This window comes from Colletes latitarsis, chromosome 10, assembly GCF_051014445.1.
Source record: "Colletes latitarsis isolate SP2378_abdomen chromosome 10, iyColLati1, whole genome shotgun sequence".
Lineage (NCBI taxonomy): Eukaryota > Metazoa > Arthropoda > Insecta > Hymenoptera > Colletidae > Colletes > Colletes latitarsis.
This window is the reverse complement of record NC_135143.1, coordinates 20,191,831-20,207,130: the sequence shown is the minus strand read 5'-3', so window position 1 is coordinate 20,207,130 and position 15,300 is coordinate 20,191,831. Positions and strand designations below refer to the sequence as shown.

General features: G+C 42.4%; 1 protein-coding gene across 1 annotated transcript in view; it reads left to right on the top strand.

Annotated features, from left to right (window-relative positions):
* LOC143346212 (uncharacterized) overlaps positions 1-3,531 on the top strand; it is a 98,888-nt gene extending 95,357 nt beyond the window's left edge. The window contains exons 9-11 of the mRNA XM_076774115.1: positions 613-854; positions 968-1,154; positions 1,238-3,531. Coding sequence (XP_076630230.1) covers positions 613-854; positions 968-1,154; positions 1,238-1,434 — 626 coding nt within the window. The 3' untranslated portion in view covers positions 1,435-3,531. The remainder of the gene's footprint in view (positions 1-612; positions 855-967; positions 1,155-1,237) is intronic.
* Positions 3,532-15,300: the final 11,769 nt, after the last annotated feature.

The following is a 15,300-nucleotide window of genomic DNA, read 5'->3' as shown; positions in this document are numbered from 1 at the left end:
CTCGTTTCGACGCGAGGCCTAATCGCGTGGCGCTACGTAACATCTGCCGGGTGTTATTCGCCGGAATAACGGGACGGGACGAGCCGCGTTTCCGCGCGATTTTCCCTTCGAGGATCTAAAATTAGACGCGGGGCGTTTTTCCCTCCGGGGATCGATACCGAGGAGCGGCTTCCGTCTTCGATGACGTCACTCACAGACTGTCATCCCTCTTACGAACCTAACCATCTCCGTAATTCGCGCGGATCATTACCCGTGACACCGTGACATTCGAATTTACATTTTACATTTGCCGCTATTATCGCCTTACGTCCTGGAGACTAGCTCAAACCGAGGAGCTAACTCGAGTGCTACTTTCAGTCTCGAATGACAGAGCTTCTTAACGATTTTTGAAAGAGCTGTTCCAAGTGGGTCAGGACATCGTAAGGGGTTGGGTTCAAAAGGTTGAACAGAACCTTTGTACCAGAGGTTCAATATCCATGCTCGTCATCTTTCGACAGTCTTTGAAACCTAGCTTAATTCAAAGAGTCGACGATAGAAATTTTAATATTGTTTTCTAAACGGTGCTGCCAGGTGGCTACCCTAAGTAAAACGAATGCCTCTGTGCCCCAACAGATGGATTCGACATCGTCGTGAACGATTGCTACGCGCACAACGGCGGGAACAAACGTATCCAGCTGATCGATCAGTACGGTTGCCCCGTGGATGATAAATTGATCAGCAGATTCCGCGGATCCTGGTCCGAGAGCGGCCTCTTTGAGACTCAAGTGTTTGCCTATATGAAGACGTTCAGGTTCACCGGCTCCCCGGCCTTGTACATCGAATGCGACGTCAGGATGTGCCACGGGCGATGTCCAGTAAGTAGAAACGATTGTTCTCTGGATTCTTCCTTTCTCTTTATTCTTAGTTCATTTCTATGCCTCTCGGTTATTCATGCCTCACCACCTGTTGCAACTTTTTAATTACACAGAGCCAGCCGTGCCACTGGAGGAATGCCAAAAACGTGGCGAAGCGTTCGCTGCCAGAAATTGACGGATCGTCGACACCAGCGAGCAGTTTGTCGGAAAACGTGAACCTTTTCCAGTCGTTGCGCGTGCTCCAGGAGGGCGAGGCCGACACGGAATTTTTCCTAAATTCGACCACAGCTTCCCGAAGCGGTAACGTCGCTAATATTTTTAATGCTGAGCCCACAAATAAGAGAACGTTCGTTGTTAACCCTCTTTCCACCATGTTTCCGTAGGACCCAGCGAACTGACGAACGACAGAGTCTGTTTGAGGTCAACGGTTCTCAGCACAATGATAGGGATTGGTTGCGGTTTCCTGTGCATAATGGCAGGCACGATATTGGCCATGTGTTCGCGAATGCGACGACAGGCTAGGGAGAAGCTATTATCCGACAGCATAAGCTACATGACCCACAAGGGTAGAATCAACTAGACGCGGCCTCCTTGAATGCGCAAGCAAGTCTCTTTGTTCCAGGCATGTCCACCGGGTGGAGCCCTTCGCGTGGCTCGTTCCCCTTCCACACGCCGCCTTCGAGAAACAAAGACATCAACGCAGTCGCGTCGTACTTGCTTCTGCTGGTCATGTCGCTAATAAAATGAAAGACGATACGCTAATTTTCGCGGTGTACGTATTGTGTAGCGCGACGTTGGTCGGCGTGTGGCACCATCCTAACGGGACAAAGGGGGGAGGTGCCTAAACTCCCGAGAGCTTCGATTGGACATGTCTGCTCTATTTCCTTCTTCTTGGGTGATAGTTCCGTCGGTACGTGCGTATCCGTGGTTATCATCGAAGAAATACTCTGTCGATAACACGCGGACCGCAACTACGTCGGTAAAGAATCATGCGAGCGATAGAAAGTCGGCACACACTCGATCGACGAAACGAAAAGTGATGTTATCGACGGTTGATGACAAAAGTTAAAAGGTTCTGGCGGATGTGTATGGAAAATTTGTGAATCTAAAGTGAGTATTACTTGGACGAATAGTCGCGTATCAAACGAAAGTCGAACAATTCCCGAGCATTGTGATAGATGTGTGATTAGGTGTATGTTTGTATTTTTTATAAATTACCGTCGATAAAATAGGAAAAGTCCGGTTAGGGAAATCGTTGCCGATTGAGCTTGCGCTTGTTTCTCCCGACGAAGCTTTTCCCCTATCTCTGTCTCTTTTCTTCTCCAATGGAAGATAAACGCTTTTGTTTATCGCGCGTGCAAGCAAGTTGCCGTCCGTCGATTATACCGGCGGAAGGCGAATTTAGAAGTCGAGGATTTTGCCACGGTCTCTGTGTCGGGCGCGCGAATGGAAGAAGATTAACTTCAGTAGGCAAGGCAGCGTATCGAGCGACGGTAAAATCAAACCCGTTCACGGTGTTTTGCCATACTTTTTCTTCGTTCGCGCGAACGACATTTGTAAGGGATCAAAAATAGATAGATACAGGCACATAATGCCGCCGATGAGATTCAGTAGTTTAAGTATGTCCAATAACATTACTCGCCATATTCAGGAACGCAAAGAAATTAACGGAATCTCGAGTTGCAGCTGAACGAACAACTTTTGTTATCCGGGGAATAGACTCGAACTACACTGAATTTGCACAGATTCACTGAATTTCGGGTTGGTAAACTTCTAATTGCTTTAGGCACAGATTATGTTACTTCGCCGTTACAGTTAGCTTCGTACTGCAGAATTTCTTGTATTAGAAAACATTATTCGTATTTCTGACTCCGGGAAACAAACGAAGCATTCGATTGGTGGGGTGACATTGGTAACGCCATATTGTACCCATTGGGAGTCATCCCGTGTAATTCCAGCAATCGGTATACGTAGAGTGTCCCTGGATCGGTGGAGGTTGTGAAATGAAACGAAAGGATGTCGCTAGGTATAGTAAACGGCACGCCACGCGGTAAGGGGTTGAATCATGCCCACGAGAAGCTGCACCGTCGAGGGACGAGGGAAACTCGACCGACTGACGCGCTTTGTAACCGAGGTTCCTGAATGTTCGCGGATAATGCCTTAATGTATGGTATACATATCGCTATTATAATAAACAGCCACAATATCTAGGTTTACACTATCATATGCATTTGGTAATATACAGCGTCAAAGTGTCTTGATTTCTTTCAACTTTTTTTTTCTTTTTTTTTTTTTTTTGTATTCTTCTCGAGAAGCAGAAGCATCGTAGAATCGCCACGAGCGCGAACGGCCAGCGAGGATTAAATAATATTTCGCGAGATCACCCCGCGCGTACACGGGGGAGCCAAAGAATCCGTAGCTCAGCTCTCGTCTTAATATTTATTCCAGAATTTCGCCGATCCCGTTCGCGCGACCTTTCGCCAATCCTGGTGAAATATTAATTTCCCCTCCTGGTCGTTCCCGGGCCCGTTTCAAACGTTCTCGTCGAGATCGAACGCCGTAGACATTTTCACAGACACTCTTCTATCCGATAATCAGCAACACAGGAACGAATTACTTTGTAAATATAGTACCGTACGATGCATAATATTTATGACCAAGCTCGAATGTATCAAGGTTTCCAATAAACAGTAGAAGGAGACAAGCGATGTTTTTCATACCAACTGATATTTAGAATGATTTAATTAAGATTTATTTTTATATGCGTGGAACCAGCGCTGAGAAACTGAAATATTTTTAGAGCGAAGCATTTTTGCTGAAAAGTTTAGCAGTAAAGTTCCTGGATTATTGAAAAGGATCATCTTGAAAATCCTGAATTGGACTTTGATTCAAGTAGAATTCAAAATGGCGACCTGGTGATGAGACGAGAAACGTGGAACTCTTTCAAGCAGATAAGTTCTGTATTCATTTACGAAAAAGCGATCCTTAATAGTGTGAAATTCTGTGGTTATTTAATTTTTCTACTCTGATTCAAGTAGAATACAAAATGGCGACCTGGTGATGAAATAAGTAATGTAAAACTCCAGTTTAAGGTAGGTGAATTTTTTTTATTCACCAAAGAACGATCCTGAATAGTGTAACATGATAAAATTCCGTGGTTATTTGATTTTTCCATACGTGCAGAATAATTTCAAAGAGGAATCGTCAAAGACAGATTGGGATCGTTTCGAGAGAAATGAATCTCAACAATTTTATTCATCCTCCGCGTTACTGGTAGCTATTCAGGGGCGAGTGAAAAACCAGCGTGACGAAAGGGGGTCTCTACCTGGCCGATTTTGAAAAATTCGACGTCTCCGGGGCCACAATGGCCGCGGCGCGGAACGAATCGTGTTTCCCAAACAGCGTATCCTTCACTGGCTCGAGCTCTCAAAGATCGCCGCAAATGGCCCGGTCCACGGCGGAAAGTGAAAATCCACGCAATATCTCATCCGCAAAATGAGTCGGAACCGCCATTTGTCGTTCGATCCTCCTTCGATAACGAAAGAAAAATACGGTAGTTCTGTCGGCTCGCCGTGGGCTACGTATTATCGATGCTCCGTTTTCGTCGGCCAGGAAAAAGCACTTTGAACCGTGCTACGATTGGCTCGGTTAACGAAAGAAGCTGCAACGCTATGCACACGATTTTTCTTCGCCATTGTCTTCGTTCGGAGGATAGTAAATTTCAGAAAAGAAATTGAAAAATACTTGGGTCCCTTTAAAGTTTCCTTTTCTCCTTGTACATTTTGATAATTTTTTGGGGGTTGCTTGTCTCACGCGTCTCTCATTGTTTCTAGAAGTTAAGGGTAAAATTTAACTAGACTTGCTCCTTCGAAGAAAAATGTTACATTAACCCCTTGACTTACGATTTCATTCCAAACAATTTTTCAAACGTATACTATTTAATTTTGTTTAAATTTGCTCGTACAAGGAACGGTCACGAAAAAGAATAAATTCGTTTCACGAATACCTCGTGAATGTAAAAATGTGTTAATTTTAATTTATAAGGTTTGATGACGAGTGACCTCATAATTGTGAAAGTTGACATCAAGAACTTGTGACGAGTCATACACGTCATGGTATGGCAAGGGGTTAATATGGTTTCTCTTGAACTGCTCGTTCAATTTTTATTTGGAAACGTCACTTTTCCGTTTATTTTGATGCTTTAATACACCGACAGGTGCAAAGCCTGAGCGTTTGAAATTTTTAACGAGGATTAAACGGTCGATGAAAAACGAATTTTTCTCCGAGTATCCATTTTTTAAAACCTCTATTAGCGGCGTAACGGATTGTCTTTCGGCGGCGAGCACGCGGCAATTAATCAAGCCGCGATAAATTAATTGCCGCAGAGGCAGGAATTAATTGCCACCCGGGCAATAATTATGGCTAACGCAGAAATAATTATCGTGCGCCATGGCAACGCGTCGATCCTCGCCCGGCGATAATCCGCTGGTAATTCGATACTCGCGTTTGCTTATATCTCGATCGATTCGCGGGGCCCCTCGATGGACACTGGGTCGTTTAATTTCAATAAAAAGTAACGGAACGACGATAAATAAATCGGCGGAGGCGGATTAATGGATCTGAACGGCGAGAGAGAGATAGAGAAACGGTTGGAAAATATTGCGATCATTTCGGGACTGATTTTATTGTCGCGCTGACGCGAGTATCGCTTATTAATTGGAGCGCTAATTGCACCGGGCGCTGCACAGAGAACAGACGCTGCACAGAAGCGGCCCCTCCGCGTTTCGATACTCGTATTTTAGGCGATATTCGAAACGAACGTCCATGGAAAAATAAATAAAAGTTTAAGAGAATTTTGATAGAATATCGAGTCTTGATGAGTATGTAATACTTTAGGTTACATTTAAGAATTTTTTCGAATATTTACTATTTCATTTTTTGGGTTTAAAAATACTTTTGAATTTATTTTTTCGATACAAGTAGTTTGAGAAGGATTATTCGGTATTTAATTTGTAACGTTGCTCTTTTGGATAAAGAATGAAATATAGTTCTTAACATTCTATGTTCCAAGAAGAATCAATGGAGTCGAAGATTTTTCGCATTATAATCTTTAATTTTTATAAATTCCTATTACTAACTTAATAAGTCCTATAAGGGGCTCTATTTTTAAATCGTTCTTCGGCCTAAATAAACATATCGACGCATCTTTTGATAATTTTATTAGAACAAAAGGAACTACCATAGTTATTTAATTAAATATTTACTTTCACACATCCTAAAGAAATATATAGTATTTTATAATAGTATTAACAGAAAATTCGTCGAAAGTGCACGTTTTTCAACGGCAGATAACCCCGCCAACACCTCAATATTTCAATCTTCCACGGTATCTCGTTGTGAATTCAAGCGTGTACTCCTGGACGTGCAACTTCCGGTCGGAGAAACGCATCGTTGCACGAGCTGGCTTAGAAAGGAGGTAGGGGGAGTCGGCGGATATCAAAATGAAATCTCGCGGGCTAATAAATACTCGGTTATCGCTGCTAATCGAGTTATCGCGCGATGCGCGGCGAGGAAACGAGTTTGCCGGAGATCTGTGAAACTATACGGGGTGAGCCTACATCGAAACCTCCGTAGAAGCTGCTCTTTCTACCAATCGCGAAAGAATCCCTCGCCAAACAAGCGTTAAATACTCTAAGGACCAACAGAAGTTTTTATTCGATTAATAAATAAAAACTCTTTATAGACATTCATTCGATTTTACAGTCACTTGCGTTTTTATTCACTAGAAACACATCAAAAGTTGTATAGTTCGAGGAGAAAAATATTTTCGAGCTATCAATTGCTTGAGTTGCCTCTATTTTCATTTTACGCCTTCACTATAAAAGTTGTGTATAAAGAAAATAAAAACACGAAAGATGTGATAAAACAGATGCTCAGTAAAGAAGAACAAATAAGAAATTGCAAAGGTACGAGGTAAAGGTTGAGAGCTCTTACGAAACCTAAGCTGACTTTGCTCTGCTCTGGAGAATTCGATTACTCGGAGGAGTTGCCGAATTTCTTGAATGAATTTGCGGATCAGGGGCTGACCGTGCGTTATTTTACGAACATCTCTGTACTCAAACGCAACCGAGTACCGTCGTATATTCGGTATCCGCGCGGTAAAGCACGTTCTGTGTATGCACTTAATAAAGTAGAGGTGTGGAGTTCCGCGATAGCGGCTCGCGGAAGTTATGTCCGACCGGAATCGCTGTTAGGTCTCTGTGCGGCAACGTTTGTTGAATTATTACCGGCTGAATGCTGCACATAATTCGGCGACATACGCTGTTTCCCGTTTTCCCTAGCCACGTGCGATTCGAACGATAATCATTCTTCGTTCGTACTTTTGCGAAAACTTCTCCGTGGGATCGTTCAAGTTGACTCGATCAATTTTAAGACATTCAACCTTCACGTTATTGTGATTTCTCTACTTCTAAGTACAAACAATACCCTTCACTTTATTTTAAAAATAATAGTTTGAAACATGTAGACTTTGTTTTGGTCAATAATGTAACAAGCGCAAGAAAAATTAACTGAATCTTACAGGACGTTTCTTCTGAGAATCTAGCTATACATGTGTCTTGAATTGTTCTACAAAAATTTGATCTCCATCGGTGAGATACAATATACTATATGTGGTCTACTTGTAGTCACATTTCTTCCAGAGCTTTTCTTTTAAGAATCTACCTATACATTCCTTCTGAGAATACTCCAAAACTTGATTTCAATCGATGAGATGCAATACTCGAGGTCCCCTTGTGGTCACATTCCCTTCAGAGCTTTTCTTCCGCGAACCTAGCACTACATACATTGAACGCAGGAAACGTTTCGCGTGAATAGCGAACGCAAACTTCTTGGACGTTCATTGATCCCCGAAAGGGAGGTATTGCGGGGTCGTGGGGGAATTTTTGCTCTCACCAGAAGCGTTTACCTTTGATTAAATCATTTCATTGAACACGGCTGACTGGTTTCCGGGCGCGATTCGCGAACGAGATTGCCGAGCAGAGGGCGCCCGACAGTCAGATAAAGCCTGATAGATGCTCCTCGGCGATTTCCTTCGTGACCTATCTGCAAGTATAACTCAGGACCTCTCACGTGATTTCGCGTAATCGCTCGCGTACGATAATGAGACCGTCCTCAGAGAAAAATGCGAGGATTCGTAAGCGCGACTCGAATAGTCGGGAGATGGCCAAAGGAAGCACCTGTCCTATAAAATGGCGCGTTGGGGGCTTATCTTTGGAAATAAAATTGAAATATACGAGCCAAAGGAAAATCTTTTTATTCCACTTTCTAGTATTATATAATCGAATAAATGAAATTCTGCCAAGAATTGAGTGCTCTTTGGAAACCAAGAGAATCATATCGTCGTGTTATTAATCTTTAAATTCTCGACTTTCGAAAAACGAAGATTCCGCCGTAATTGCGGTTTTAAGTAGCGTTCTGCGTCATTATCGTAACGACGCGTCAATTATGCACGGCATTTTCGAACGCCCGAAATAAAACAAGGGATAATAACGAGCATGAAACAAGAGATGACAAAGAGAAAAGTTTGAACGGATGGATAGAAAAATGGAGGGACGATAGAAAAGCGTTTCTTGTCATGTCTCTACCGACAAGCTGCTTATCAAAACGAAATTGGCACCTTCTTTTTCATGCTAATGGCGCCGTGCGGCTCGATACCCGAGAAATCGATATGTAAGTACACGGCAACGGACCCGGTCTCGCCTTTATCGGTTCAGCCAATTATTCTTAAAACGATACCATCTTAATGAGAGAAAAATCAACGACGCGATCGTGAAAATGATAGCGTCGGGGAACGTTAAAGGCGCAACATGTGTCGATGATATTTCTTTCGAGGCGACTCCTAGTTAAAATATATTTACTCTTCGATTATTCCGTAATTATTATTATAAAATATATATTTACCCATCATATTATTCGCGGCTTCGTAACTTCAAACGCTCGACTGTGGAAACAATAACGAAATTAAAAATAGAAAGTCCAGGAAAATTATTATCCTCGAACGAGACTTTTAAAGAAAAGTTTCTCTCGTTTGGACTAGTTAACGTATTGAACATAAGATGTCTATAGTTGTCCTCGACATTTATTCAAATTGTAGCTTTGAACAATAGAAATATTCAATTATTCAACGATGTACCTGCTATTTGAAACTTTCTACAATTTTACAAGTATCATGCTTGTTTCGTTGCGAACGATTTTAGTAGGTACAGTAGGTTCGAAGTGCCGGTCATCGGTGACCACCACGTCGGTCGACGTGTCGATTAAATACTAAGGCAAATAACATTGCAAGTATTGCATTATGCAACGTAAGAAACCAAGTAAATTATCCTTGAATGCTTTTTCTATTCATAATACACTATGAAATAGAATTTAAAAAAATAACAGTGCACTCTATTCGAGTCTCAATTTCACGCCTTAAAAACGATATTCAAATAAATTTTAATACTACTAAAAAAAAGTATAGGGTTAATTGTCGGATAATAAGTTTACTTCGATTCAAAAAAAAGAAAATGCTCTTAACTCTTACACCTTCTAAGAAAGAGCGCTTGGCTCTACTATTAAACACAGTGCTAAAATTTGCTGTTAAACGTTCCCGGCACCTGTTCGTCGGCGCAGAAAATTGTATTGCACAATAATTTCAGTGCAGGTTGGCACCGGTATCGCGTAAGAAGTTTCCTCTCGCGTCGTCTAATCGACTCTTCGAACCCATTACTGCAAATTAGCCACGAAAACGAATGCTCGACGCTCGGAACGAGCAGCGTCGCTTCCTTTCTCACCCGAACATAAGCCGCAATTAAAATCCTCAGGCTAGTTAATCCGTTCTCGATACTCGTCCGCGAGGAGTGGCTGCGGTAGCGTCGGTTTCGACGAATGGGAGCGAACGCTCGCGGAATCGACGCAGTTTAACTCGCAGGGTGCACCTAAGCAGAGCCCCCCGGGGATACTAACGAGCCACGTGGACGCTCGTTAAGGCGAGAATGCAAGGCAGTCTCGGCGTTAACGAAATTTACGAAGTCGGTTGCCGGGTAACGAGCCTCCCAGTCTCCTTGGCCAGGTTTCGCCAACCTGGACCGGGGGAGAGACTCTTAATCCCGTTGATCTCTGGATTCTGCAGGTGGGAGGAGAAAACAGGGGGGTGATCTGTCTTGGGGAACAAAGAAGCAAGGTTTCCGGGGCCCCTGGTACCGGAATCTAGTCCTCCCGGAGGCTGCTGGAACGAGAACAACGCAGAAAGCGAGAGCCAAGAGGGGGTGGGTTTTTTGCTTTTAATCGAAAGTTCTCGAACTATTGTCTGCGCACCCTTAAAGGGCCGTCGATAGACTTCTGAGAGTTCACAAACTTGCAGAAATATTACAAATTTATTTTCTCTTTTCTTATTCGGGGCTAAGTTATGAGCTTTCTGAGCTGTTGAAGAGAACCTTTCGACGACTGCGTAGAAATACGATTTTCTTTTCGATTAGAATACGTATTATCGAATTCAACATAAATTGCTAAAAAACAATATTTATGAGTTTCTTGATATTAAATATGGAATTTGACACACTGGAATTTTTAAAATCTCAATCATTTTCAGTTTACATTGTATGGAAGATGCAGACCTAGTCGAGAAGAGATTTACTAGAATTAGAGTTTGGCTCAAAAAGTCGTAAATAAAATTATTTAAGAACCAGAGAAACGATCTACTATGTGAAACAAGGTACCAAATTTGTAAAACTTTGAAATTGGTCGAATGAATACGTTAAGGGATGCAAAATTGTTGGTCGTGAGGCACGAAAATGGGTTGGAATAATTTAAGGAAAAAGACTCCGCCCGAGATACTTAAAACACCGTGGAAGGTTAAAGTTTCCACCGACTCGAAGACGTAATTTCACGGTAGAGACAGGTGTCGCGTGGTTGGACAAACGAAACCGGAAACACGAGATCTAGACAAAACGACACGAACGCGGGAAATCGTGATCGCCGGACGATTCGACCAATATTTTCGTGGAAGGATCCTTCCGTGACGAACGGACACAATAACGATCGCAAACAAGAATCGTCCATGGCGAATGACACGGGACGGTCCCCGAGACCGCATGAAACGTTGGATCGGCGAGGGAAAAATGAACCCGTGGTTAAGAACACGAAGGTGGGACGAGGAAACCAGCGTTCTTGACGTTTCGTGCGATTGCCACTTAATTCGAATTACCTGGTGAAAGGAGGAGACTTCGTAACAGAAGTACAGAAAAGGGGGGAGAGATGAGATGAAGAGCTGCTTGTTAAGCGTCCAACGAAAGGATGGCTCGAACACGGGACACCCATTTAAAGTTGACTTCGCGATGCATCAACCTTGGTCGACAATACGTCGGTTATTCGACGTTGGGAATATTTACGGAACCTGTCAAAGAACGCTCGAATCCGTCGTTTCGCTCGTTAAAATTATTTTTAATATCTTATTCGCGATTTTCAATAGCCGCGAACTCGCCTGCTACGAACGTCTAAAGTTCCTTAGGTATTTCGTAATTAATAAAGCAACGAGATAATTTTCTTTAATCCGCTGACCGATCGATGTAAAAAAACTTCTTTCAATTATATGGAATTGTTAGACGCAGATCCCTTATTAATCATTTTCGAAAATTAAAATAGAATTCATGCAATGCAGCAGTAGATTTAAGTTACTATCTTTGTGATATGTATTTAAAAATTGTTATTTAGAGAAGTGTATTCACTCTTTCGAAATTTTGATGAAATTTTTGTCGGAACCACGCAGTAGATTTAAATTATTATTTCTGTAAACCCAAGCCGCTGTACCTAATTTTGTACCTGATTTTAAAAATCATCTTCAAGCGCACGAACGCCGGTAAATAATATTTCAAAATTATTTTACGATAGGTAGCACGTTTTTGAGATTTTCTTGGACAAGTGGACTCGTGGAACTTCTCAGTTTGCCTAGTGTTGGAAAACTCTGTTTTGGATTATTTTTACGGAAAAGAAATCGTCGTTGATTTACGGTTTCGCTGATATTTGGTGATTCCGGTCAGGGTCGACGCGAGCATGCATGGTTTTTTGCCCCGTAGAGCGGTAAAAAGTTTTCCCGCGTAGCATGCAGCTGCCAATCGAAGTCACTCCCACCGTTTAATTCCCATAAATGACAATTCCCATCGAAGGAAGCCGTAAAAGGTTTTGCGCGCGTCTTCGCGAGCTGGTCAGATAGTATCCCGGTAGGATTCGATCGGATTAGCATAGGTTTCCGCGTTCCCTCGTGGAAGAGGCGCGCGGTGAATCCGGAATTACTCGGTAATAAATTTCCGTTCCGCGAAAAACACGCGGGAACCGATATTACAGCGTCGCCACGTTCGAGTCCCGATAATTAATCTCTCGCAAGGACGCGTGGAAAAGTTCCTTCGATGCAGCATAATATTCCCCATTTTTCAACGCCTCCATCCAGAAAATATTAATCAACCCTCCGTTGCAACAGCCGTCGTCAAAAATCATCGTCTAAAAATATTTAATTGGTAATGTCTTCCAAAACGTCTCTCTATGAAATAAACTCCTTTCCAAAATTTTCCAGAAGAACATTATCGATGAATGTATCCTGAAAAACTATCGTTTCTAGTCGATAAATTCGATAAATATTAAATAGTTCACCTCGTAATTGTTTATTTAGTAATTCTAGTCCAGATTCAAGTTTAAAAATAGTAATTGAGCTATCTATTGATAAAATAAACTAATGTTACAATATTACTTTGCTTTCAATGTTATTTGCTCTTCAACTTTATTTATTTCTTAGCCCACGAACGAAAGAATAAATAATTATGGAGCTTTCCGTTTCATTCCTCCGAGACATATTCGTATCTTTTTTATTACAATAGAACTATAATAATGGGATTTATTTTAACCAACTAAACGTACAAACGAGGTATCTCAGAAACGACAGAAAATATATCAACAATAAAAACAATAGTTTTAATTCATGTTTCAGCTACGCTAAAAAATCGCGCACGTCTCGCAAGATCGTGCGAAACGAGTCCAATCAGAGTTAAAACAGCGAGATAAAATGCTAGGTAGAAGAAAAACGCAATAAATGTGACTTTGTAATGGCTGTCGACGTTCGACGAGACGCGCGAAAGAATTAGTAATTCTCGTCGTGCATGATAATTAACGTTATTAACTGATAATTGCTCGGAGCGTAGAGTTACGATCCCGAGAGGCCCCCACTTAGATCCTTATCGATCACAGGCGTTCGATCATCTTCCCAGGCGAGCGAAAAGAAGTCGAAGAGGAAATCGTTTCGATGCGAGAGGAAGTTAAACGCGAGTACGTGTCCCGCGCGCGCGCTCGCGTACGCGGATCAATGTTGACGCACTTTAAGTTCACCTGACCAACGATTTACGAGCTGACATTTTTTTTCTTTACTCCTGTACGTCCTATCCGCTCGAAGATCGGCCCGTAATGAGGCTTAACGATCGCCTCGAGAGCACGTTGACGCGCGCCCGAGCTCCTCACGAACCCGACGAAAAATGAATACGTGATTCACGGCGCGCATGCACGCCACCTTTTCGAGGGTGAAAAACCAGGAAATCGATACGCTCGGTGCCAGAGATGGACAAATTTTCAATTCGAACAACAAAATTCACGGAAACAATCCGCTTCGAGCATTCGCGAACATCTGCATACCGGCGGACGCCATTTTACAGTTATTTAAAAATCTTTAAATTAAATTCACTTCCTCGATACGTACGCAAAGATTCGGCGGAATAAAATAAAAGTTTTAGGACGATTATGGTAATTTTTAAGGGGATGACAATTTTCTATGTTTCTGTAACGATCGTGCTTCAAAATGTCCGCCCGCGGAGGGTTGAATTCCTACGCTCGAGCATTAGTGTCGTTGATTATTTCTCCAGTGAAGAGATTATGAGGTTTAATTTAAATTTAACACCATCAGAAGTTGCAAATAGCAAGAGATTATTTTTGAAGAAATACTGGAGTAAAATGGGGTGTAAATAGGATATAATCTAGACCTAATCCAAACCTTCAAGAATCTATGAACAGTAAGAGACACATTCTGAGAAATTATTACGATTATTAATTATAAATACAAGGGATGTTCTGGGAGATCAACCCCTTGTCAAATTAATTAATTTTTCAAACCCATTAGATCGTGTAATAAATCCGTTCATCTTTCTTTATAATAGTATTAAATACTACAAATTTTATATAGACCTTACATTTATTTTTTGATTAATTAACATATTTCTTTGGAATAAAACTCAGGAAATAGGGGTTGTAACAGAGGCGTAGGCCTTCTACCAACATTCGCTACAAACTCAGATAAGAAAATGAATTAATTAAATCGTTTAAGTACAGGAATAAGTACTTGTACGGCTTAAACATTATCTAACAATCTTTAATACAATAGTGTACCAAGGAACTTTGTACATTAAGTCACGTGCTCCTTCGAGCAACAAGATCGCTGGTGCACGGTTGGATTTAAATAAATATGTATGAGAGGGATGAATAATTGCTGACAAAATGGCCACAATATTTCCTTGGCAAAGAATGCACGCGAATCGTTGTTAAACATCGCGCCGACTCCGTAACTCGCCGTTAAAGATAAAACTGAACACATAATCAGGTGTGCAATAGACGGGGCAGCCTTCTGTCGATACTTGCTAGTAAACTGTGCAAAAAGTATCGATTGAATCGTCTACGTACAGCAATCGGTGTTCGCCTAACAGTAATATTATCCAACAATGCTCGACCCAATAAGACCGGAGCAGCGATTTCGTTACAACGTACCGAGTGTTCCTTCGGGCAATTCCAGGTAAATATGCACGTTGGGAATGAAAAATTGCTGAAAAAACCGTCGCGATCTCTCCCCCGATTAAAATTATGCACGCGAATCGTTTCCAACTTCGCTCGCGGTCGAAGATAAAATTGGACAGATAGCGCAATGTCCAGAACGAGCATTGTTGCAACGGTGTATTACGGTAACAAAGGCCGATCATACCGGGTGGCTGGCAATTGATTTATCCAGTGGCTGGTAAACGATCGGCCGGGATGGAACAAGAATCGGTGGGCAAGGACAGCGGAACGCGGGCCCAGGGAACATAGTAATAGCAAACAGAAGGGACAGGCGAGGGAACCGATCGAATTGGCGAGGACAACTCGAAAGCAGCGAGAACCCGAACGAGGAGAAACAACACCCCTGAGAGCTGAGAGAGAGAAGCTAAACGCGGCAGGAGCTAAGAGCCGGATCACCCGAGAGCAGATAGAGGAATCAGAAAGAACAGGCGGAACGCGGCGCTGGGGACAGAGCCGGGCGAGAGGAGAGACGAAGACAATCTGGAAACCCAACGCGATAACACCGCGAGGGAGGGGATAAATCGACCGCGAGAGGAGAAAGAAG